Genomic DNA, 27,440 nt, shown 5'->3' on the forward strand with positions numbered 1-27,440 from the left:
GTCACTCCCGGTGTGATTACTGATGGAGTGTTTCGATCGTCACTCCCGGTGTGATTACTGATGGAGTGTTTCGATCCACACTCCCGGTGTGATTACTGAGGGAGTGTTTCGATCCACACTCCCGGTGTGATTACTGAGGGAGTGTTTCGATCGTCACTCCCAGTGTGATCACTGATGGAGTGTTTCGATCGTCACTCCCGGTGTGATTACTGATGGAGTGTTTCGATCGTCACTCCCGGTGTGATTACTGAGGGAGTGTTTCGATCGTCACTCCCAGTGTGATCACTGATGGAGTGTTTCGATCGTCACTCCCGGTGTGATTACTGAGGGAGTGTTTCGATCGTCACTCCCGGTGTGATCACTGAGGGAGTGTTTCGATCCACACTCCCAGTGTGATCACTGATGGAGTGTTTCGATCGTCACTCCCGGTGTGATCACTGAGGGAGTGTTTCGATCCACACTCCCGGTGTGATTACTGATGGAGTGTTTCGATCCACACTCCTGGTGTGATCACTGAGGGAGTGTTTCGATCGTCACTCCCGGTGTGATTACTGATGGAGTGTTTCGATCGTCACTCCCGGTGTGATTACTGAGGGAGTGTTTCGATCCACACTCCTGGTGTGATTACTGAGGGAGTGTTTCGATCCACACTCCCGGTGTGATTACTGAGGGAGTGTTTCGATCGTCACTCCCGGTGTGATTACTGATGGAGTGTTTCGATCCACACTCCCGGTGTGATTACTGAGGGAGTGTTTCGATCGTCACTCCCGGTGTGATTACTGAGGGAGTGTTTCGATCGTCACTCCCGGTGTGATTACTGAGGGAGTGTTTCGATCCACACTCCCGGTGTGATTACTGATGGAGTGTTTCGATCCACACTCCCGGTGTGATTACTGATGGAGTGTTTCGATCGTCACTCCCGGTGTGATTACTGAGGGAGTGTTTCGATCGTCACTCCCGGTGTGATTACTGAGGGAGTGTTTCGATCCACACTCCCGGTGTGATTACTGAGGGAGTGTTTCGATCGTCACTCCCGGTGTGATCACTGAGGGAGTGTTTCGATCCACACTCCCGGTGTGATTACTGAGGGAGTGTTTCGATCGTCACTCCCGGTGTGATTACTGAGGGAGTGTTTCGATCCACACTCCCGGTGTGATCACTGATGGAGTGTTTCGATCCACACTCCCGGTGTGATCACTGAGGGAGTGTTTCGATCCACACTCCCGGTGTGATTACTGAGGGAGTGTTTCGATCGTCACTCCCGGTGTGATTACTGATGGAGTGTTTCGATCGTCACTCCCGGTGTGATTACTGAGGGAGTGTTTCGATCCACACTCCCGGTGTGATCACTGATGGAGTGTTTCGATCGTCACTCCCGGTGTGATCACTGAGGGAGTGTTTCGATCGTCACTCCCGGTGTGATTACTGAGGGAGTGTTTCGATCGTCACTCCCGGTGTGATTACTGAGGGAGTGTTTCGATCGTCACTCCCGGTGTGATCACTGAGGGAGTGTTTCGATCGTCACTCCCGGTGTGATTACTGATGGAGTGTTTCGATCGTCACTCCCGGTGTGATTACTGAGGGAGTGTTTCGATCCACACTCCCGGTGTGATCACTGATGGAGTGTTTCGATCGTCACTCCCGGTGTGATTACTGATGGAGTGTTTCGATCGTCACTCCCGGTGTGATTACTGATGGAGTGTTTCGATCGTCACTCCCGGTGTGATCACTGATGGAGTGTTTCGATCCACACTCCCGGTGTGATCACTGAGGGAGTGTTTCGATCGTCACTCCCGGTGTGATCACTGAGGGAGTGTTTCGATCCACACTCCCGGTGTGATCACTGAGGGAGTGTTTCGATCCACACTCCCGGTGTGATCACTGAGGGAGTGTTTCGATCGTCACTCCCGGTGTGATTACTGATGGAGTGTTTCGATTGTCACTCCCGGTGTGATCACTGATGGAGTGTTTCGATCCACACTCCCGGTGTGATCACTGATGGAGTGTTTCGATCGTCACTCCCGGTGTGATTACTGATGGAGTGTTTCGATCGTCACTCCCGGTGTGATTACTGAGGGAGTGTTTCGATCGTCACTCCCGGTGTGATTACTGAGGGAGTGTTTCGATCCACACTCCCGGTGTGATTACTGAGGGAGTGTTTCGATCGTCACTCTCGGTGTGATTACTGAGGGAGTGTTTCGATCGTCACTCCCGGTGTGATCACTGAGGGAGTGTTTCGATCCACACTCTCGGTGTGATTACTGATGGAGTGTTTCGATCGTCACTCCTGGTGTGATCACTGAGGGAGTGTTTCGATCCACACTCCCGGTGTGATTACTGATGGAGTGTTTCGATCGTCACTCCTGGTGTGATCACTGAGGGAGTGTTTCGATCCACACTCTCGGTGTGATTACTGAGGGAGTGTTTCGATCGTCACTCCTGGTGTGATCACTGAGGGAGTATTTCGATCGTCACTCCCGGTGTGATTACTGAGGGAGTGTTTCGATCGTCACTCCCGGTGTGATCACTGAGGGAGTGTTTCGATCCACACTCCCGGTGTGATCACTGATGGAGTGTTTCGATCGTCACTCCCGGTGTGATTACTGATGGAGTGTTTCGATCGTCACTCCCGGTGTGATCACTGAGGGAGTGTTTCGATCCACACTCCCGGTGTGATCACTGAGGGAGTGTTTCGATCGTCACTCCCAGTGTGATTACTGATGGAGTGTTTCGATCCACACTCCCGGTGTGATCACTGAGGGAGTGTTTCGATCGTCACTCCCGGTGTGATTACTGAGGGAGTGTTTCGATCGTCACTCCCGGTGTGATTACTGATGGAGTGTTTCGATCGTCACTCCCGGTGTGATCACTGATGGAGTGTTTCGATCGTCACTCCCGGTGTGATTACTGAGGGAGTGTTTCGATCGTCACTCCCGGTGTGATTACTGATGGAGTGTTTCGATCGTCACTCCCGGTGTGATCACTGAGGGAGTGTTTCGATCCACACTCCCGGTGTGATCACTGATGGAGTGTTTCGATCGTCACTCCCGGTGTGATCACTGAGGGAGTGTTTCGATCCACACTCCCGGTGTGATCACTGAGGGAGTGTTTCAATCCACACTCCCGGTGTGATCACTGAGGGAGTGTTTCGATCGTCACTCTCGGTGTGATTACTGATGGAGTGTTTCGATCGTCACTCCCGGTGTGATCACTGAGGGAGTGTTTCGATCGTCACTCCCGGTGTGATTACTGAGGGAGTGTTTCGATCGTCACTCCCGGTGTGATCACTGAGGGAGTGTTTCGATCGTCACTCCCGGTGTGATTACTGATGGAGTGTTTCGATCGTCACTCCCGGTGTGATTACTGATGGAGTGTTTCGATCCACACTCCCGGTGTGATTACTGATGGAGTGTTTCGATCGTCACTCCCGGTGTGATCACTGAGGGAGTGTTTCGATCGTCACTCCCGGTGTGATTACTGATGGAGTGTTTCGATCCACACTCCCGGTGTGATTACTGAGGGAGTGTTTCGATCGTCACTCCCGGTGTGATCACTGAGGGAGTGTTTCGATCGTCACTCCCGGTGTGATTACTGAGGGAGTGTTTCGATCGTCACTCCCGGTGTGATCACTGAGGGAGTGTTTCGATCGTCACTCCCGGTGTGATTACTGATGGAGTGTTTCGATCCACACTCCCGGTGTGATCACTGAGGGAGTGTTTCGATCGTCACTCCCGGTGTGATTACTGATGGAGTGTTTCGATCCACACTCCCGGTGTGATTACTGAGGGAGTGTTTCGATCGTCACTCCCGGTGTGATCACTGAGGGAGTGTTTCGATCCACACTCCCGGTGTGATCACTGAGGGAGTGTTTCGATCGTCACTCCTGGTGTGATCACTGAGGGAGTGTTTCGATTGTCACTCCTGGTGTGATCACTGAGGGAGTGTTTCGATCATCACTCCCGGTGTGATCACTGATGGAGTGTTTCGATCGTCACTCCCGGTGTGATTACTGAGGGAGTGTTTCGATCGTCACTCCCGGTGTGATCACTGAGGGAGTGTTTCGATCGTCACTCCCGGTGTGATCACTGAGGGAGTGTTTCGATCCACACTCCCGGTGTGATCACTGATGGAGTGTTTCGATCGTCACTCCCGGTGTGATTACTGATGGAGTGTTTCGATCCACACTCCCGGTGTGATCACTGAGGGAGTGTTTCGATCGTCACTCCCGGTGTGATTACTGATGGAGTGTTTCGATCCACACTCCCGGTGTGATCACTGAGGGAGTGTTTCGATCGTCACTCCCGGTGTGATTACTGATGGAGTGTTTCGATCCACACTCCCGGTGTGATTACTGAGGGAGTGTTTCGATCATCACTCCCGGTGTGATCACTGATGGAGTGTTTCGATCGTCACTCCCGGTGTGATTACTGAGGGAGTGTTTCGATCCACACTCCCGGTGTGATTACTGAGGGAGTGTTTCGATCGTCACTCCCGGTGTGATTACTGAGGGAGTGTTTCGATCCACACTCCCGGTGTGATCACTGATGGAGTGTTTCGATCATCACTCCCGGTGTGATCACTGAGGGAGTGTTTCGATCGTCACTCCCGGTGTGATTACTGATGGAGTGTTTCGATCGTCACTCCCGGTGTGATTACTGATGGAGTGTTTCGATCCACACTCCCGGTGTGATTACTGAGGGAGTGTTTCGATCGTCACTCCCGGTGTGATTACTGAGGGAGTGTTTCGATCCACACTCCCGGTGTGATTACTGATGGAGTGTTTCGATCCACACTCCCGGTGTGATTACTGAGGGAGTGTTTCGATCGTCACTCCCGGTGTGATCACTGATGGAGTGTTTCGATCCACACTCCCGGTGTGATTACTGAGGGAGTGTTTCGATCGTCACTCCCGGTGTGATTACTGATGGAGTGTTTCGATCGTCACTCCCGGTGTGATTACTGATGGAGTGTTTCGATCCACACTCCCGGTGTGATTACTGAGGGAGTGTTTCGATCGTCACTCCCGGTGTGATTACTGAGGGAGTGTTTCGATCCACACTCCCGGTGTGATTACTGATGGAGTGTTTCGATCCACACTCCCGGTGTGATTACTGAGGGAGTGTTTCGATCGTCACTCCCGGTGTGATCACTGATGGAGTGTTTCGATCCACACTCCCGGTGTGATTACTGAGGGAGTGTTTCGATCGTCACTCCCGGTGTGATTACTGAGGGAGTGTTTCGATCCACACTCCCGGTGTGATTACTGAGGGAGTGTTTCGATCGTCACTCCCGGTGTGATCACTGAGGGAGTGTTTCGATCCACACTCCCGGTGTGATCACTGAGGGAGTGTTTCGATCGTCACTCCCGGTGTGATTACTGATGGAGTGTTTCGATCGTCACTCCCGGTGTGATTACTGAGGGAGTGTTTCGATCCACACTCCCGGTGTGATCACTGATGGAGTGTTTCGATCGTCACTCCCGGTGTGATTACTGATGGAGTGTTTCGATCGTCACTCCCGGTGTGATTACTGATGGAGTGTTTCGATCGTCACTCCCGGTGTGATCACTGAGGGAGTGTTTCGATCGTCACTCCCGGTGTGATCACTGAGGGAGTGTTTCGATCCACACTCCCGGTGTGATTACTGATGGAGTGTTTCGATCGTCACTCCCGGTGTGATCACTGAGGGAGTGTTTCGATCGTCACTCCCGGTGTGATCACTGAGGGAGTGTTTCGATCCACACTCCCGGTGTGATTACTGAGGGAGTGTTTCGATCGTCACTCCCGGTGTGATTACTGATGGAGTGTTTCGATCATCACTCCCGGTGTGATCACTGAGGGAGTGTTTCGATCGTCACTCCCGGTGTGATTACTGATGGAGTGTTTCGATCATCACTCCCGGTGTGATCACTGAGGGAGTGTTTCGATCATCACTCCCGGTGTGATCACTGAGGGAGTGTTTCGATCCACACTCCCGGTGTGATTACTGAGGGAGTGTTTCGATCGTCACTCCCGGTGTGATTACTGAGGGAGTGTTTCGATCGTCACTCCCGGTGTGATCACTGAGGGAGTGTTTCGATCGTCACTCCCGGTGTGATTACTGATGGAGTGTTTCGATCCACACTCCCGGTGTGATCACTGATGGAGTGTTTCGATCGTCACTCCCGGTGTGATTACTGATGGAGTGTTTCGATCGTCACTCCCGGTGTGATTACTGATGGAGTGTTTCGATCGTCACTCCCGGTGTGATCACTGAGGGAGTGTTTCGATCGTCACACCCGGTGTGATCACTGAGGGAGTGTTTCGATCGTCACTCCCGGTGTGATTACTGAGGGAGTGTTTCGATCCACACTCCCGGTGTGATCACTGAGGGAGTGTTTCGATCGTCACTCCCGGTGTGATCACTGAGGGAGTGTTTCGATCCACACTCCCGGTGTGATTACTGATGGAGTGTTTCGATCATCACTCCCGGTGTGATCACTGAGGGAGTGTTTCGATCCACACTCCCGGTGTGATTACTGAGGGAGTGTTTCGATCGTCACTCCCGGTGTGATCACTGATGGAGTGTTTCGATCGTCACTCCCGGTGTGATTACTGAGGGAGTGTTTCGATCGTCACTCCCGGTGTGATTACTGATGGAGTGTTTCGATCATCACTCCCGGTGTGATCACTGAGGGAGTGTTTCGATCCACACTCCCGGTGTGATTACTGATGGAGTGTTTCGATCGTCACTCCCGGTGTGATCACTGATGGAGTGTTTCGATCGTCACTCCCGGTGTGATTACTGATGGAGTGTTTCGATCGTCACTCCCGGTGTGATCACTGAGGGAGTGTTTCGATCATCACTACCGGTGTGATCACTGAGGGAGTGTTTCGATCGTCACTCCCGGTGTGATCACTGATGGAGTGTTTCGATCGTCACTCCCGGTGTGATTACTGAGGGAGTGTTTCGATCGTCACTCCCGGTGTGATCACTGAGGGAGTGTTTCGATCGTCACTCCCGGTGTGATTACTGAGGGAGTGTTTCGATCCACACTCCCGGTGTGATCACTGAGGGAGTGTTTCGATCGTCACTCCCGGTGTGATCACTGAGGGAGTGTTTCGATCCACACTCCCGGTGTGATTACTGATGGAGTGTTTCGATCCACACTCCCGGTGTGATCACTGAGGGAGTGTTTCGATCCACACTCCCGGTGTGATTACTGATGGAGTGTTTCGATCGTCACTCCCGGTGTGATTACTGAGGGAGTGTTTCGATCGTCACTCCCGGTGTGATTACTGATGGAGTGTTTCGATCGTCACTCCCGGTGTGATTACTGATGGAGTGTTTCGATCCACACTCCCGGTGTGATTACTGAGGGAGTGTTTCGATCGTCACTCCCGGTGTGATTACTGATGGAGTGTTTCGATCCACACTCCCGGTGTGATTACTGAGGGAGTGTTTCGATCGTCACTCCTGGTGTGATTACTGATGGAGTGTTTCGATCGTCACTCCCGGTGTGATTACTGATGGAGTGTTTCGATCCACACTCCCGGTGTGATTACTGAGGGAGTGTTTCGATCGTCACTCCCGGTGTGATTACTGAGGGAGTGTTTCGATCCACACTCCCGGTGTGATCACTGAGGGAGTGTTTCGATCGTCACTCCCGGTGTGATCACTGAGGGAGTGTTTCGATCCACACTCCCGGTGTGATTACTGATGGAGTGTTTCGATCATCACTCCCGGTGTGATCACTGAGGGAGTGTTTCGATCGTCACTCCCGGTGTGATCACTGAGGGAGTGTTTCGATCCACACTCCCGGTGTGATTACTGATGGAGTGTTTCGATCGTCACTCCCGGTGTGATCACTGATGGAGTGTTTCGATCGTCACTCCCGGTGTGATCACTGAGGGAGTGTTTCGATCGTCACTCCCGGTGTGATTACTGAGGGAGTGTTTCGATCGTCACTCCCGGTGTGATTACTGATGGAGTGTTTCGATCGTCACTCCCGGTGTGATTACTGAGGGAGTGTTTCGATCGTCACTCCCGGTGTGATTACTGAGGGAGTGTTTCGATCCACACTCCCGGTGTGATTACTGATGGAGTGTTTCGATCGTCACTCCCGGTGTGATTACTGAGGGAGTGTTTCGATCGTCACTCCCGGTGTGATCACTGATGGAGTGTTTCGATCGTCACTCCCGGTGTGATTACTGATGGAGTGTTTCGATCCACACTCCCGGTGTGATCACTGATGGAGTGTTTCGATCCACACTCCCGGTGTGATTACTGAGGGAGTGTTTCGATCGTCACTCCCAGTGTGATTACTGATGGAGTGTTTCGATCGTCACTCCCGGTGTGATTACTGAGGGAGTGTTTCGATCCACACTCCCGGTGTGATCACTGATGGAGTGTTTCGATCGTCACTCCCGGTGTGATCACTGATGGAGTGTTTCGATCGTCACTCCCGGTGTGATCACTGAGGGAGTGTTTCGATCGTCACTCCCGGTGTGATTACTGATGGAGTGTTTCGATCGTCACTCCCGGTGTGATCACTGATGGAGTGTTTCGATCGTCACTCCCGGTGTGATTACTGATGGAGTGTTTCGATCGTCACTCCCGGTGTGATTACTGATGGAGTGTTTCGATCGTCACTCCCGGTGTGATTACTGATGGAGTGTTTCGATCGTCACTCCCGGTGTGATTACTGAGGGAGTGTTTCGATCCACACTCCCGGTGTGATTACTGATGGAGTGTTTCGATCGTCACTCCCGGTGTGATTACTGATGGAGTGTTTCGATCCACACTCCCGGTGTGATCACTGAGGGAGTGTTTCGATCGTCACTCCCGGTGTGATCACTGAGGGAGTGTTTCGATCCACACTCCCGGTGTGATTACTGAGGGAGTGTTTCGATCCACACTCCCGGTGTGATCACTGAGGGAGTGTTTCGATCGTCACTCCCGGTGTGATTACTGAGGGAGTGTTTCGATCGTCACTCCCGGTGTGATTACTGAGGGAGTGTTTCGATCCACACTCCCGGTGTGATTACTGATGGAGTGTTTCGATCGTCACTCCCGGTGTGATTACTGAGGGAGTGTTTCGATCCACACTCCCGGTGTGATTACTGAGGGAGTGTTTCGATCGTCACTCCCGGTGTGATCACTGAGGGAGTGTTTCGATCCACACTCCCGGTGTGATCACTGAGGGAGTGTTTCGATCGTCACTCCCGGTGTGATCACTGAGGGAGTGTTTCGATCCACACTCCCGGTGTGATTACTGAGGGAGTGTTTCGATCGTCACTCCCGGTGTGATTACTGATGGAGTGTTTCGATCGTCACTCCCGGTGTGATCACTGATGGAGTGTTTCGATCCACACTCCCGGTGTGATTACTGATGGAGTGTTTCGATCGTCACTCCCGGTGTGATTACTGAGGGAGTGTTTCGATCGTCACTCCCGGTGTGATTACTGATGGAGTGTTTCGATCCACACTCCCGGTGTGATTACTGATGGAGTGTTTCGATCATCACTCCCGGTGTGATCACTGAGGGAGTGTTTCGATCGTCACTCCCGGTGTGATCACTGAGGGAGTGTTTCGATCCACACTCCCGGTGTGATTACTGATGGAGTGTTTCGATCGTCACTCCCGGTGTGATCACTGAGGGAGTGTTTCGATCCACACTCCCGGTGTGATTACTGATGGAGTGTTTCGATCATCACTCCCGGTGTGATCACTGAGGGAGTGTTTCGATCGTCACTCCCGGTGTGATCACTGAGGGAGTGTTTCGATCCACACTCCCGGTGTGATCACTGATGGAGTGTTTCGATCGTCACTCCCGGTGTGATCACTGATGGAGTGTTTCGATCGTCACTCCCGGTGTGATCACTGAGGGAGTGTTTCGATCGTCACTCCCGGTGTGATTACTGAGGGAGTGTTTCGATCGTCACTCCCGGTGTGATTACTGATGGAGTGTTTCGATCGTCACTCCCGGTGTGATTACTGAGGGAGTGTTTCGATCGTCACTCCCGGTGTGATTACTGAGGGAGTGTTTCGATCGTCACTCCCGGTGTGATTACTGATGGAGTGTTTCGATCGTCACTCCCGGTGTGATTACTGATGGAGTGTTTCGATCGTCACTCCCGGTGTGATTACTGATGGAGTGTTTCGATCGTCACTCCCGGTGTGATTACTGAGGGAGTGTTTCGATCGTCACTCCCGGTGTGATTACTGAGGGAGTGTTTCGATCCACACTCCCGGTGTGATTACTGATGGAGTGTTTCGATCGTCACTCCCGGTGTGATTACTGAGGGAGTGTTTCGATCGTCACTCCCGGTGTGATCACTGATGGAGTGTTTCGATCGTCACTCCCGGTGTGATTACTGATGGAGTGTTTCGATCCACACTCCCGGTGTGATCACTGATGGAGTGTTTCGATCGTCACTCCCGGTGTGATTACTGAGGGAGTGTTTCGATCCACACTCCCGGTGTGATTACTGAGGGAGTGTTTCGATCGTCACTCCCGGTGTGATTACTGAGGGAGTGTTTCGATCGTCACTCCCGGTGTGATTACTGAGGGAGTGTTTCGATCGTCACTCCTGGTGTGATCACTGATGGAGTGTTTCGATCGTCACTCCCGGTGTGATCACTGAGGGAGTGTTTCGATCCACACTCCCGGTGTGATCACTGAGGGAGTGTTTCGATCGTCACTCCCGGTGTGATCACTGATGGAGTGTTTCGATCCACACTCCCGGTGTGATTACTGAGGGAGTGTTTCGATCATCACTCCCGGTGTGATTACTGAGGGAGTGTTTCGATCGTCACTCCCGGTGTGATTACTGAGGGAGTGTTTCGATCGTCACTCCCGGTGTGATTACTGATGGAGTGTTTCGATCGTCACTCCCGGTGTGATTACTGATGGAGTGTTTCGATCGTCACTCCCGGTGTGATCACTGAGGGAGTGTTTCGATCGTCACTCCCGGTGTGATTACTGATGGAGTGTGCCGGCCGGTACAGAAGGTGACGCTGTTTCTCCGATCGAACGTCCCTTTGCCGGTGGAAACATGTGCTGCCGCCTCGAGGGGCCGGGAGAGCTGGTCAATTCCACATCAGCCTTTTAATGGTTAATGGTGGAATTCCTGTTGACCGATCACCTTCCCAAACATGGGGTCGTCTCCTTCCAGCTCGACGGCTGACCCCGCACCGGGGCCAGGGGGGGCAGTCATTGGACCAAAACATGCACGGACGGTCCAAGGATTACCACAAACCGACAGGGGCCATTCATTAAACTGTCCAAAGTTAGTAGCTTTTTGCTATTTCTGTTCGTATAGAATGAAACCGCACAGAAAGAGGCCATTCGGCCCATCGTGCCTGTGCTGACTCTTTGAAAGAGCTATCCAATTAGTCCCGCTCCCCCGCTCTTTCCCCAGAGCCCTGCAATTTTTTTCTGACCAAGTATTTATCCAGTTCCCTTTTGAAAGTTATTCCTGAATCTGCTTCCAACGCCCTTTCAGGCAGCGCATTCCAGATCACAACAAGTCTCTGCATAAAAAAAGTTCTTCTCATCTTCCCTCCGCTTCTTTTGTCAATAACCTTTAATCCCTGTCCTCTGGTGACCGACCGGCCTCGCAGTGGAAATAGTTTCTTCTTATTAAGTCAATCAAAACCCCTCATAATTTTGAGCGCTAAGTAACACCCGAAAAGGGGCTTGAACACGGGACCCTCACATTAAAAGTTTGAGGCTTTACCGACTGAGCTATCCAGGCTTTTTCACATCAGTTTTAAATGTGCCTTTTCCCTGAACATTAAGTCCCTCAATTTTTGCCATGGCACAAGTTGGAGAGTTAAGTCAGTAATAACACAGTGCCAAGCGGACATCTGAAAACAGCAAGCGTCTTCTCAAGGTCTGGTGAACTGCTATGGGTTATTGGGGAAATGTGGTCAATTGCCAGTCACGGACTACAGCAGGGATGGCTCTCAGTTTACCAAAGATAAGGAGGAAAAATAAAACCTTTGGATGAGAGAAACTCTTTGATTATGTTTGCTGAAATTCTGCTAAACACTTCTGCATGTGAAGGAGCATGCTTCAGATCTGGGTTGTAACCAATCTTGGGAGCCAGTTTATGAATGGTATTCTCCAAGAGGGCCACAGCTTGAGTACAGCGTACAGTTCTGGTCACCACATTACAGGAAAGATGTGATTGCACTAGAGAGAGTACAGAGGAGATTTACGAGGATGCTGCCAGGACTGGAGAATTTTAGCTATGATGACAGATTGGATAGGCTGGGGTTGTTTTCCTTGGAACAGAGGAGGCTGAGGGGTGATTTGATTGAGGTGTATAAAATTATGAGGGGCCCAGATAGAGTGGATAGGAAGGACCTATTTCTCTTAGCGGAGGGGTCAGTGACCGGGGGTGTAGATTTAAAGTAATTGGTAGAAGGATTAGAGGGGAGCTGAGGAGAAATGTTTTCACCCAGAGGGTGGTGGGGTCTGGAACTCACTGCCTGAAAGGGTGGTAGAGGCAGAAACCCTCAACTCATTTAAAAAGTACCCGGATGTGCACCTGAAGAGCCGTAACCTACAGGGCTACGGACCAAATGCGGGAAAGTGGGATTAGGCTGGGTGGCTCGTTTCTCAGCCGGCGCGGACATGATGGGCCGAATGGCCTCCTTCTGTGCCGTAAATTTTCTATGATTCTATGAGGAAATGAAATCATTCAAAGGAGAAGGAGAGCGTGGACAGAGAATCTCCGAGCAGTACAATACTCAAAGTGAGTGGAGCAATCCCGTACGCACTAATGGACAAAACTGCCCACTGCTGCCCTACCCTGCCCGCTGGGTTTGATCCAGATCACTGTGGCTGGCTCCAAATATTCATGAACTTTCTCTTACCTGGAAGGAAGCTGGGTGATGAGATTAAGATCTCATTGTCGGGCTTCATGTTCTTTATCCGTCTGGCTTCTACAGGATGGTTGAATCGAAAGTAGTTGGATTGGCCCAGACACAGAATGCAACCTGCAGTAAATCAGTGCGAGAAGAGTTTTATTAATCGTCCTGTCTGTGAGCTCCTACTCTTCCACCACCTCCTCCACTCACTTTCCTGGGTTTCTGATTGCTCCCTGACAAGCAGATGACCAGTAATACGGTGGGATTAACTTGCAACAATCAGATTGCAGAATCATAGTCAGGGTGCAGCCATGACACTTTGGCGCAGACCCCTGTGGCTGAGCTGCTGAAGGCCGTCTGTGGGAGTGGTGTAAATCGGGCGGGTGATAGCGGACAATGGGGGCAGTTCTGTCCCGTCACGGATCAGCCCACTCTGTGCTCTGGGGCCGGGAGAGGGTGGGGCCAGTGGAGAAGGAAACAGGGGAACGCTTCATTTAAATATTAATTTGGGGCGGAGTCATCCTGCATTCGGGAGTGGAAGGTGTTCAAGTGTAAATCACATGGGCGGCCAAGGGTGGTAGATGGTACAGACAGGCAGACAGAGGCACACAGACAGTCACTCAAACAGACTGACACACAGACAGTCACACACACAGACAGACAGTCACACACAAAGACATACACAAACACACAGACAGACAGTCACACACACAGACAGTCACACACACAGACAGACAGTCACACACAAAGACATACACAAACACACAGACAGACAGTCACACACACAGGCACACAGACAGTCACACATGCAGACAGACACACACTGTGACACATACACGCACACACACAGTGACACACAGACATAGAAACACAGACACAGTGACACACACACACAGACATACACACACACAGTTACGGACAAACACAAACAGACATACAAACAGACAGACTGACACCAACACAGGCATAGCGTGCAAAGAGATTGAGTGAGTGGGCAAAACTGTGGGCGATGGAGTTCAATGTGGGGAAGTGTGAGGTCATCCACTTTGGACCTGAGAAAGATAAATCAGAGTATTTTCTAAATGGTGAGAAGCAGGAACTGTGGAGGAGCAGAGAGATTTAGGACAGAAATCACTAAAAGCTAGTGGACAGGTACAAAAAATAATTAAAAAGGCTACTGGAATGTTGGCCTTTATCTCGAGGGGCTGGAATACAAAGGGGTGGAAGTTCTGTTCCAGCTGTACAGAGTTCCAGTTAGATCCCATCTGGAGATACTGGGTTCAGTTCTGGGCACCGCACCTCAGGAAGGATATATTGACCTTGGAGGGGGTGCAGTGCAGATTCACCAGAATGATACCGGGGCTAAAAGGGTTAAATTATGAGGGCAGGTTGCATAGACTAGGCTTGTATTCCCTTGCGTATAGAAGATTAAGGGGTGATCTAATTGAGGTGTTTAAGATGATTAAAGGATTTGATAGGGTAGATAGAGAGAAACTATTTCCTCTGGTGGGGGGAGTCCAGAACAAGGGGCATAACCTTAAAATTAGAGCTAGGCCGTTCAGGGGTGATGTCAGGAAGCACTTCTTCAAACAAAAAGTAGTGGGAATCTGGAACTCTCTCCCCCAGAAGGCTGTTGATACTGGGGGTCAAGACTGAGATCGACAGGTATATGTTGGGTTAGGGCATCAAGGCGATATGAAGCTAAGGCGGGTGGATGGTGTAGAGAGGGAGATATGCCATGAATCAGGCTCGAGGGGCTGAATGGCCTGCTTCTGTTCCTATGTTTCGAAGGTTCCAGTCAGTCTGCCAAGCAGGGCTGTTCTCGAAGTATCTTCCTGCTGTCGGGAAGCTGCTGTCATGCAGCACGAATCTCAGATCATCTCAGTCACTCCGGCCAAGCCCAGAGGCCACGAACAGAACAGAGAGTCCATTCGCGATATCCCACAGTGCATTTTCTCAAAACGACCTAACCTACCCCGTCCCTGTCTACTGTTGGATGTTGGATGATCTCGATTTCCAGCTGGGCAGTTAGTCCGTCAGTTATAACAGCAAAACAATCCGAACTCGGGGTATGTAATAACTAATCACAGCAAAACAATCCGAACTCAGGGTATGTAATAACTAATCACAGCAAAACAATCCGAACTCAGGGTATGTAATAACTAATCACAGCAAAACAATCCGAACTCAGGGTATGTAATAACTAATCACAGCAAAACAATCCGAACTCGGGGTATGTAATAACTAATCACAGCAAAACAATCCGAACTCAGGGTATGTAATAACTAATCACAGCAAAACAATCCGAACTCAGGGTATGTAATAACTAATCACAGCAAAACAATCCGAACTCAGGGTATGTAATAACTAATCACAGCAAAACAATCCGAACTCGGGGTATGTAATAACTAATCACAGCAAAACAATCCGAACTCGGGGTATGTAATAACTAATCACAGCAAAACAATGCGAACTCGGGGTATGTAATAACTAATCACAGCAAAACAATGTGAACTCAGGGTATGTAAAAACTAATCACAGCAAAACAATCCGAACTCAGGGTACATAATAACTAATCACAGCAAAACAATCCGAACTCGGGGTATGTAATAACTAATCACAGCAAAACAATCCGAACTCAGGGTACATAATAACTAATCACAGCAAAACAATCCGAACTCAGGGTACATAATAACTAATCACAGCAAAACAATCTGAACTCGGGGTATGTAATAACTAATCACAGCAAAACAATCCGAACTCAGGGTATGTAATAACTAATCACAGCAAAACAATCCGAACTCAGGGTATGTAATAACTAATCACAGCAAAACAATCTGAACTCAGGGTATGTAATAACTAATCACAGCAAAACAATCCGAACTCAGGGTATGTAATAACTAATCACAGCAAAACAATCCGAACTCAGGGTATGTAATAACTAATCACAGCAAAACAATCCGAACTCAGGGTACATAATAACTAATCACAGCAAAACAATCCGAACTCAGGGTATGTAATAACTAATCACAGCAAAACAATCCGAACTCGGGGTATGTAATAACTAATCACAGCAAAACAATCTGAACTCAGGGTATGTAATAACTAATCACAGCAAAACAATCCGAACTCAGGGTATGTAATAACTAATCACAGCAAAACAATCCGAACTCAGGGTACATAATAACTAATCACAGCAAAACAATCTGAACTCGGGGTATGTAATAACTAATCACAGCAAAACAATCCGAACTCAGGGGATGTAATAACTAATCACAGCAAAACAATCCGAACTCAGGGTATGTAATAACTAATCACAGCAAAACAATCTGAACTTAGGGTATGTAATAACTAATCACAGCAAAACAATCCGAACTCAGGGTATGTAATAACTAATCACAGCAAAACAATCCGAACTCAGGGTATGTAATAACTAATCACAGCAAAACAATCTGAACTCAGGGTATGTAATAACTAATCACAGCAAAACAATCCGAACTCAGGGTACATAATAACTAATCACAGCAAAACAATCCGAACTCAGGGTACGCAATAACTAATCACAGCAAAACAATGCGAACTCGGGGTATGTAATAACTAATCACAGCAAAACAATCCGAACTCAGGGTACGCAATAACTAATCACAGCAAAACAATGCGAACTCGGGGTATGTAATAACTAATCACAGCAAAACAATCCGAACTCAGGGTACATAATAACTAATCACAGCAAAACAATCCAAACTCAGGGTACGCAATAACTAATCACAGCAAAACAATCCGAACTCAGGGTATGTAATAACTAATCACAGCAAAACAATCCGAACTCAGGGTACATAATAACTAATCACAGCAAAACAATGCGAACTCGGGGTATGTAATAACTAATCACAGCAAAACAATCCGAACTCAGGGTACGCAATAACTAATCACAGCAAAACAATCCGAACTCAGGGTACGCAATAACTAATCACAGCAAAACAATGCGAACTCGGGGTATATAATAACTAATCACAGCAAAACAATCCGAACTCAGGGTACGCAATAACTAATCACAGCAAAACAATCCGAACTAGGGGTATGTAATAACTAATCACAGCAAAACAATTCGAACTCAGGGTATGTAATAACTAATCACAGCAAAACAATCCGAACTCAGGGTATGTAATAACTAATCACAGCAAAACAATCCGAACTCAGGGTATGTAATAACTAATCACAGCAAAACAATCCGAACTCAGGGTACATAATAACTAATCACAGCAAAACAATCCGAACTCAGGGTATGCAATAACTAATCACAGCAAAACAATGCGAACTCGGGGTATGTAATAACTAATCACAGCAAAACAATCCGAACTCAGGGTACGCAATAACTAATCACAGCAAAACAATCCGAACTCAGGGTACGCAATAACTAATCACAGCAAAACAATGCGAACTCGGGGTATGTAACAACTAATCACAGCAAAACAATCCGAACTCAGGGTACGCAATAACTAATCACAGCAAAACAATCCGAACTCGGGGTATGTAATAACTAATCACAGCAAAACAATCCGAACTCAGGGTATGTAATAACTAATCACAGCAAAACAATCCGAACTCAGGGTATGTAATAACTAATCACAGCAAAACAATCCGAACTCAGGGTATGTAATAACTAATCACAGCAAAACAATCCGAACTCAGGGTATGTAATAACTAATCACAGCAAAACAATCCGAACTCAGGGTATGTAATAACTAATCACAGCAAAACAATCTGAACTCAGGGTATGTAATAACTAATCACAGCAAAACAATCCGAACTCTGGGTACATAATAACTAATCACAGCAAAACAATCTGAACTCTGGGTATGTAATAACTAATCACAGCAAAACAATCCGAACTCGGGGTATGTAATAACTAATCACAGCAAAACAATCCGAACTCAGGGTATGTAATAACTAATCACAGCAAAACAATCCGAACTCAGGGTATGTAATAACTAATCACAGCAAAACAATCCGAACTCAGGGTATGTAATAACTAATCACAGCAAAACAATCCGAACTCAGGGTATGTAATAACTAATCACAGCAAAACAATCCGAACTCAGGGTACATAATAACTAATCACAGCAAAACAATCCGAACTCAGGGTATGTAATAACTAATCACAGCAAAACAATCCGAACTCAGGGTACGCAATAACTAATCACAGCAAAACAATCTGAACTCAGGGTATGTAATAACTAATCACAGTAAAACAATCCGAACTCTGGGTACATAATAACTAATCACAGCAAAACAATCTGAACTCTGGGTATGTAATAACTAATCACAGCAAAACAATCCGAACTCGGGGTGTGTAATAACTAATCACAGCAAAACAATCCGAACTCAGGGTATGTAACAACTAATCACAGCAAAACAATCCGAACTCAGGGTATGTAATAACTAATCACAGCAAAACAATCTGAACTCAGGGTATGTAATAACTAATCACAGCAAAACAATCCGAACTCTGGGTACATAATAACTAATCACAGCAAAACAATCTCAACTCTGGGTATGTAATAACTAATCACAGCAAAACAATCCGAACTCGGGGTATGTAATAACTAATCACAGCAAAACAATCCGAACTCAGGGTATGTAATAACTAATCACAGCAAAACAATCCGAACTCAGGGTACATAATAACTAATCACAGCAAAACAATCTGAACTCGGGGTATGTAATAACTAATCACAGCAAAACAATCCGAACTCAGGGTATGTAATAACTAATCACAGCAAAACAATCCGAACTCAGGGTATGTAATAACTAATCACAGCAAAACAATCCGAACTCGGGGTATGTAATAACTAATCACAGCAAAACAATCCGAACTCGGGGTATGTAATAACTAATCACAGCAAAACAATCCGAACTCGGGGTATGTAATAACTAATCACAGCAAAACAATGCGAACTCGGGGTATGTAATAACTAATTACAGCAAAACAATGTGAACTCAGGGTATGTAATAACTAATCACAGCAAAACAATCCGAACTCAGGGTACATAATAACTAATCACAGCAAAACAATCCGAACTCAGGGTACATAATAACTAATCACAGCAAAACAATCCGAACTCAGGGTACATAATAACTAATCACAGCAAAACAATCCGAACTCAGGGTACATAATAACTAATCACAGCAAAACAATCCGAACTCAGGGTATGTAATAACTAATCACAGCAAAACAATCTGAACTCGGGGTATGTAATAACTAATCACAGCAAAACAATGTGAACTCAGGGTATGTAATAACTAATCACAGCAAAACAATCCGAACTCAGGGTACATAATAACTAATCACAGCAAAACAATCCGAACTCAGGGTACATAATAACTAATCAGAGCAAAACAATCCGAACTCAGGGTACATAATAACTAATCACAGCAAAACAATCCGAACTCAGGGTACATAATAACTAATCACAGCAAAACAATCTGAACTCGGGGTATGTAATAACGAATCACAGCAAAACAATCCGAACTCAGGGTATGTAATAACTAATCACAGCAAAACAATCCGAACTCAGGGTATGTAATAACTAATCACAGCAAAACAATCCGAACTCAGGGTATGTAATAACTAATCACAGCAAAACAATCCGAACTCAGGGTATGTAATAACTAATCACAGCAAAACAATCCGAACTCAGGGTATGTAATAACTAATCACAGCAAAACAATCCGAACTCAGGGTACATAATAACTAATCACAGCAAAACAATCTGAACTCAGGGTATGTAATAACTAATCACAGCAAAACAATCCGAACTCGGGGTATGTAATAACTAATCACAGCAAAACAATCCGAACTCAGGGTACATAATAACTAATCACAGCAAAACAATCTGAACTCGGGGTATGTAATAACTAATCACAGCAAAACAATCCGAACTCAGGGTATGTAATAACTAATCACAGCAAAACAATCCGAACTCAGGGTATGTAATAACTAATCACAGCAAAACAATCCGAACTCAGGGTATGTAATAACTAATCACAGCAAAACAATCCGAACTCAGGGTACGCAATAACTAATCACAGCAAAATAATCCGAACTCAGGGTATGTAATAACTAATCACAGCAAAACAATCCGAACTCAGGGTACATAATAACTAATCACAGCAAAACAATGCGAACTCGGGGTATGTAATAACTAATCACAGCAAAACAATCCGAACTCAGTGTATGTAATAACTAATCACAGCAAAACAATCTGAACTCAGGGTATGTAATAACTAATCACAGCAAAACAATCCGAACTCTGGGTACATAATAACTAATCACAGCAAAACAATCTGAACTCTGGGTATGTAATAACTAATCACAGCAAAACAATCCGAACTCAGGGTATGTAATAACTAATCACAGCAAAACAATCCGAACTCAGGGTACATAATAACTAATCACAGCAAAACAATCTGAACTCGGGGTATGTAATAACTAATCACAGCAAAACAATCCGAACTCAGGGTATGTAATAACTAATCACAGCAAAACAATCCGAACTCGGGGTATGTAATAACTAATCACAGCAAAACAATCCGAACTCAGGGTATGTAATAACTAATCACAGCAAAACAATCCGAACTCGGGGTATGTAATAACTAATCACAGCAAAACAATCCGAACTCAGGGTATGTAATAACTAATCACAGCAAAACAATCCGAACTCAGGGTATGTAATAACTAATCACAGCAAAACAATCCGAACTCAGGGTATGTAATAACTCATCACAGCAAAACTATCCGAACTCTGGGTACATAATAACTAATCACAGCAAAACAATCTGAACTCTGGGTATGTAATAACTAATCACAGCAAAACAATCCGAACTCGGGGTATGTAATAACTAATCACAGCAAAACAATCCGAACTCAGGGTATGTAATAACTGATCACAGCAAAACAATCCGAACTCAGGGTACATAATAACTAATCACAGCAAAACAATCTGAACTCGGGGTATGTAATAACTAATCACAGCAAAACAATCCGAACTCAGGGTATGTAATAACTAATCACAGCAAAACAATCCGAACTCAGGGTATGTAATAACTAATCACAGCAAAACAATCCGAACTCAGGGTATGTAATAACTAATCACAGCAAAACAATCCGAACTCAGGGTATGTAATAACTAATCATAGCAAAACAATCCGAACTCAGGGTACATAATAACTAATCACAGCAAAACAATCTGAACTCGGGGTATGTAATAACTAATCACAGCAAAACAATCCGAACTCAGGGTATGTAATAACTAATCACAGCAAAACAATCCGAACTCGGGGTATGTAATAACTAATCACAGCAAAACAATCCGAACTCAGGGTATGTAATAACTAATCACAGCAAAACAATCCGAACTCGGGGTATGTAATAACTAATCACAGCAAAACAATCCAAACTCAGGGTATGTAATAACTAATCACAGCAAAACAATCCGAACTAAGGGTATGTAATAACTAATCACAGCAAAACAATCCGAACTAAGGGTATGTAATAACTAATCAGAGCAAAACAATCCGAACTCAGGGTACATAATAACTAGTCACAGCAAAACAATGCGAACTCTGGGTATGTAATAACTAATCACAGCGAAACAATGTGAACTCTGGGTATGTAATAACTAATCACAGCAAAACAATTCGAACTCGGGGTATGTAATAATTAATCACAGCAAAACAATCCGAACTCAGGGTACATAATAACTAGTCACAGCAAAACAATGCGAACTCTGGGTATGTAATAACTAATCACAGCAAACAATGTGAACTCGGGGTATGTAATAACTAATCACAGCAAAACAATGTGAACTCGGGGTATGTAATAACTAATCACAGCAAAACAATCCGAACTCGGGGTATGTAATAACTAATCACAGCAAAACAATCCGAACTCAGGGTATGTAATAACTAATCACAGCAAAACAATCCGAACTCGGGGTATGTAATAATTAATCACAGCAAAACAATCCGAACTCAGGGTATGTAATAATTAATCACAGCAAAACAATCCGAACTCAGGGTCTGTAATAACTAATCACAGCAAAACAATGCGAACTCTGGGTATGTAATAACTAATCACAGCAAAACAATCCGAACTCAGGGTATGTAATAACTAATCACAGCAAAACAATGCGAACTCAGGGTATGTAATAACTAATCACAGCAAAACAATGCGAACTCTGGGTATGTAATAACTAATCACAGCAAAACAATCCGAACTCAGGGTATGTAATAACTAATCACAGCAAAACAATGTGAACTCGGGGTATGTAATAACTAATCACAGCAAAACAATCCGAACTCAGGGTATGTAATAACTAATCACAGCAAAACAATGTGAACTCGGGGTATGTAATAACTAATCACAGCAAAACAATCCGAACTCGGGGTATGTAATAACTAATCACAGCAAAACAATCCGAACTCATGGTATGTAATAACTAATCACAGCAAAACAATCCGAACTCGGGGTATGTAATAACTAATCACAGCAAAACAATCCGAACTCAGGGTATGTAATAACTAATCACAGCAAAACAATCCGAACTCAGGGTATGTAATAACTAATCACAGCAAAACAATCCGAACTCAGGGTATGTAATAACTAATCACAGCAAAACAATCCGAACTCAGGGTATGTAATAACTAATCACAGCAAAACAATCCGAACTCAGGGTACATAATAACTAATCACAGCAAAACAATCCGAACTCAGGGTATGTAATAACTAATCACAGCAAAACAATCCGAACTCAGGGTATGTAATAACTAATCACAGCAAAACAATCCGAACTCAGGGTATGTAATAACTAATCACAGCAAAACAATCCGAACTCAGGATATGTAATAACTAATCACAGCAAAACAATCCGAACTCAGGGTATGTAATAACTAATCACAGCAAAACAATCTGAACTCAGGGTATGTAATAACTAATCACAGCAAAACAATCCGAACTCTGGGTACATAATAACTAATCACAGCAAAACAATCTGAACTCTGGGTATGTAATAACTAATCACAGCAAAACAATCCGAACTCGGGGTATGTAATAACTAATCACAGCAAAACAATCCGAACTCAGGGTATGTAATAACTAATCACAGCAAAACAATCCGAACTCAGGGTATGTAATAACTATTCACAGCAAAACAATCCGAACTCAGGGTATGTAATAACTAATCACAGCAAAACAATCCGAACTCAGGGTATGTAATAACTAATCACAGCAAAACAATCCGAACTCAGGGTACATAATAACTAATCACAGCAAAACAATCCGAACTCAGGGTATGTAATAACTAATCACAGCAAAACAATCCGAACTCAGGGTATGTAATAACTAATCACAGCAAAACAATCTGAACTCAGGGTATGTAATAACTAATCACAGCAAAACAATCCGAACTCTGGGTACATAATAACTAATCACAGCATAACAATCTGAACTCTGGGTATGTAATAACTAATCACAGCAAAACAATCCGAACTCGGTGTATGTAATAACTAATCACAGCAAAACAATCCGAACTCAGGGTATGTAATAACTAATCACAGCAAAACAATCCGAACTCAGGGTATGTAATAACTAATCACAGCAAAACAATCTGAACTCAGGGTATGTAATAACTAATCACAGCAAAACAATCCGAACTCTGGGTACATAATAACTAATCACAGCAAAACAATCTGAACTCTGGGTATGTAATAACTAATCACAGCAAAACAATCCGAACTCAGGGTATGTAATAACTAATCACAGCAAAACAATCCGAACTCAGGGTACATAATAACTAATCACAGCAAAACAATCTGAACTCGGGGTATGTAATAACTAATCACAGCAAAACAATCCGAACTCAGGGTATGTAATAACTAATCACAGCAAAACAATCCGAACTCGGGGTATGTAATAACTAATCACAGCAAAACAATCCGAACTCAGGGTATGTAATAACTAATCACAGCAAAACAATCCGAACTCGGGGTATGTAATAACTAATCACAGCAAAACAATCCGAACTCAGGGTATGTAATAACTAATCACAGCAAAACAATCCGAACTCAGGGTATGTAATAACTAATCACAGCAAAACAATCCGAACTCAGGGTATGTAATAACTCATCACAGCAAAACTATCCGAACTCTGGGTACATAATAACTAATCACAGCAAAACAATCTGAACTCTGGGTATGTAATAACTAATCACAGCAAAACAATCCGAACTCGGGGTATGTAATAACTAATCACAGCAAAACAATCCGAACTCAGGGTATGTAATAACTGATCACAGCAAAACAATCCGAACTCAGGGTACATAATAACTAATCACAGCAAAACAATCTGAACTCGGGGTATGTAATAACTAATCACAGCAAAACAATCCGAACTCAGGGTATGTAATAACTAATCACAGCAAAACAATCCGAACTCAGGGTATGTAATAACTAATCACAGCAAAACAATCCGAACTCAGGGTATGTAATAACTAATCACAGCAAAACAATCCGAACTCAGGGTATGTAATAACTAATCACAGCAAAACAATCCGAACTCAGGGTACATAATAACTAATCACAGCAAAACAATCTGAACTCGGGGTATGTAATAACTAATCACAGCAAAACAATCCGAACTCAGGGTATGTAATAACTAATCACAGCAAAACAATCCGAACTCGGGGTATGTAATAACTAATCACAGCAAAACAATCCGAACTCAGGGTATGTAATAACTAATCACAGCAAAACAATCCGAACTCGGGGTATGTAATAACTAATCACAGCAAAACAATCCAAACTCAGGGTATGTAATAACTAATCACAGCAAAACAATCCGAACTAAGGGTATGTAATAACTAATCACAGCAAAACAATCCGAACTAAGGGTATGTAATAACTAATCAGAGCAAAACAATCCGAACTCAGGGTACATAATAACTAGTCACAGCAAAACAATGCGAACTCTGGGTATGTAATAACTAATCACAGCGAAACAATGTGAACTCTGGGTATGTAATAACTAATCACAGCAAAACAATTCGAACTCGGGGTATGTAATAATTAATCACAGCAAAACAATCCGAACTCAGGGTACATAATAACTAGTCACAGCAAAACAATGCGAACTCTGGGTATGTAATAACTAATCACAGCAAACAATGTGAACTCGGGGTATGTAATAACTAATCACAGCAAAACAATGTGAACTCGGGGTATGTAATAACTAATCACAGCAAAACAATCCGAACTCGGGGTATGTAATAACTAATCACAGCAAAACAATCCGAACTCAGGGTATGTAATAACTAATCACAGCAAAACAATCCGAACTCGGGGTATGTAATAATTAATCACAGCAAAACAATCCGAACTCAGGGTATGTAATAATTAATCACAGCAAAACAATCCGAACTCAGGGTCTGTAATAACTAATCACAGCAAAACAATGCGAACTCTGGGTATGTAATAACTAATCACAGCAAAACAATCCGAACTCGGGGTATGTAATAACTAATCACAGCAAAACAATGCGAACTCAGGGTATGTAATAACTAATCACAGCAAAACAATCCGAACTCAGGGTATGTAATAACTAATCACAGCAAAACAATGCGAACTCAGGGTATGTAATAACTAATCACAGCAAAACAATGCGAACTCTGGTTATGTAATAACTAATCACAGCAAAACAATCCGAACTCAGGGTATGTAATAACTAATCACAGCAAAACAATGTGAACTCGGGGTATGTAATAACTAATCACAGCAAAACAATCCGAACTCAGGGTATGTAATAACTAATCACAGCAAAACAATGTGAACTCGGGGTATGTAATAACTAATCACAGCAAAACAATCCGAACTCGGGGTATGTAATAACTAATCACAGCAAAACAATCCGAACTCATGGTATGTAATAACTAATCACAGCAAAACAATCCGAACTCGGGGTATGTAATAACTAATCACAGCAAAACAATCCGAACTCGGGGTATGTAATAACTAATCACAGCAAAACAATCCGAACTCAGGGTCTGTAATAATTAATCACAGCAAAACAATCCGAACTCAGGGTATGTAATAATTAATCACAGCAAAACAATCTGAACTCAGGGTATGTAATAACTAATCACAGCAAAACAATCCGAACTCGGGGTATGTAATAACTAATCAGAGCAAAACAATCCGAACTCAGGGTATGTAATAATTAATCACAGCAAAACAATCTGAACTCAGGGTATGTAATAACTAATCACAGCAAAACAATCCGAACTCGGGGTATGTAATAATTAATCACAGCAAAACAATCCGAACTCGGGGTATGTAATAATTAATCACAGCAAAACAATCCGAACTCGGGGTATGTAATAACTAATCAGAGCAAAACAATCCGAACTCGGGGTATGTAATAACTAATCACAGCAAAACAATCTGAACTCAGGTTATGTAATAATTAATCACAGCAAAACAATCTGAACTCAGGGTATGTAATAACTAATCACAGCAAAACAATCCGAACTCGGGGTATGTAATAATTAATCACAGCAAAACAATCCGAACTCGGGGTATGTAATAACTAATCACAGCAAAACAATCCGAACTCGGGGTATGTAATAACTAATCAGAGCAAAACAATCTGAACTCAGGGTATGTAATAACTAATCAGAGCAAAACAATCTGAACTCAGGGTATGTAATAATTAATCACAGCAAAACAATCTGAACTCAGGGTATGTAATAATTAATCACAGCAAAACAATCTGAACTCAGGGTATGTAATAACTAATCACAGCAGAACAATCCGAACTCGGGGTATGTAATAACTAATCAGAGCAAAACAATCTGAACTCAGGGTATGTAATAATTAATCACAGCAAAACAATTCGAACTCGGGGTGCGTAATAAATAATCACAGCAAAACAATCCGAACTCGGGGTCTGTAATAACTAATCACAGCAAAACAATCCGAACTCGGGGTACGCAATAACTAGTCACAGCAAAACAATCCGAACTAGAGGTATGTAATAATTAATCACAGCAAAACAATCCGAACTCGGGGTATGTAATAAATAATCACAAAAAAACAATGCGTACTCAGGGTATGTAATAAATAATCACAACAAAACAATGCGAACTCGGGGTATGTAATAACTCATCACAGCAAAACCATATTACTTGGGGGTAATATATTGGCTCGTATAGAGGATTGGTGAACTAACAGAAAACAAAGAGTCGGGATAAAAGGGTCATTTTCAAAATGACAATCTGTAACTAGTGGGGTGCCTCAGGGATCAGTGCTGGGGCCTCAACTATTTACAATATATATCAATGACTTGGATGAAGGAACAGAGTGTCTGGTGGCCAAATTTGCTGATGATACAAAGATAGGTGGAAAAGCAAGTTGCGATGAGGACACAAAGTGTCTGCAAAGGGATATTGACAGGTTAAGGGAATGGGCAAAGATTTGGCAGATGGAATATAATGTGGGAAAATGTGAAGTCATCCACTTTGGGAGGAAA

At 44.7% G+C, this 27,440-nt stretch overlaps 1 protein-coding gene across 6 annotated transcripts in view; it reads right to left on the bottom strand.

Moving 5' to 3' along the window:
• LOC137327055 (pleckstrin homology-like domain family B member 1) overlaps positions 1 to 27,440 on the bottom strand; it is a 326,545-nt gene that overhangs the window by 181,917 nt on the left and 117,188 nt on the right. For all 6 annotated transcript variants that reach the window (XM_067992448.1, XM_067992446.1, XM_067992447.1 and 3 more), the window contains one exon: positions 12,865 to 12,987. In XM_067992448.1, the coding sequence (XP_067848549.1) occupies positions 12,865 to 12,987 (123 nt within the window). The remainder of the gene's footprint in view (positions 1 to 12,864; positions 12,988 to 27,440) is intronic.

Source organism: Heptranchias perlo, chromosome 11 (assembly GCF_035084215.1).
Source record: "Heptranchias perlo isolate sHepPer1 chromosome 11, sHepPer1.hap1, whole genome shotgun sequence".
NCBI classification, from domain to species: Eukaryota; Metazoa; Chordata; class Chondrichthyes; order Hexanchiformes; family Hexanchidae; genus Heptranchias; species Heptranchias perlo.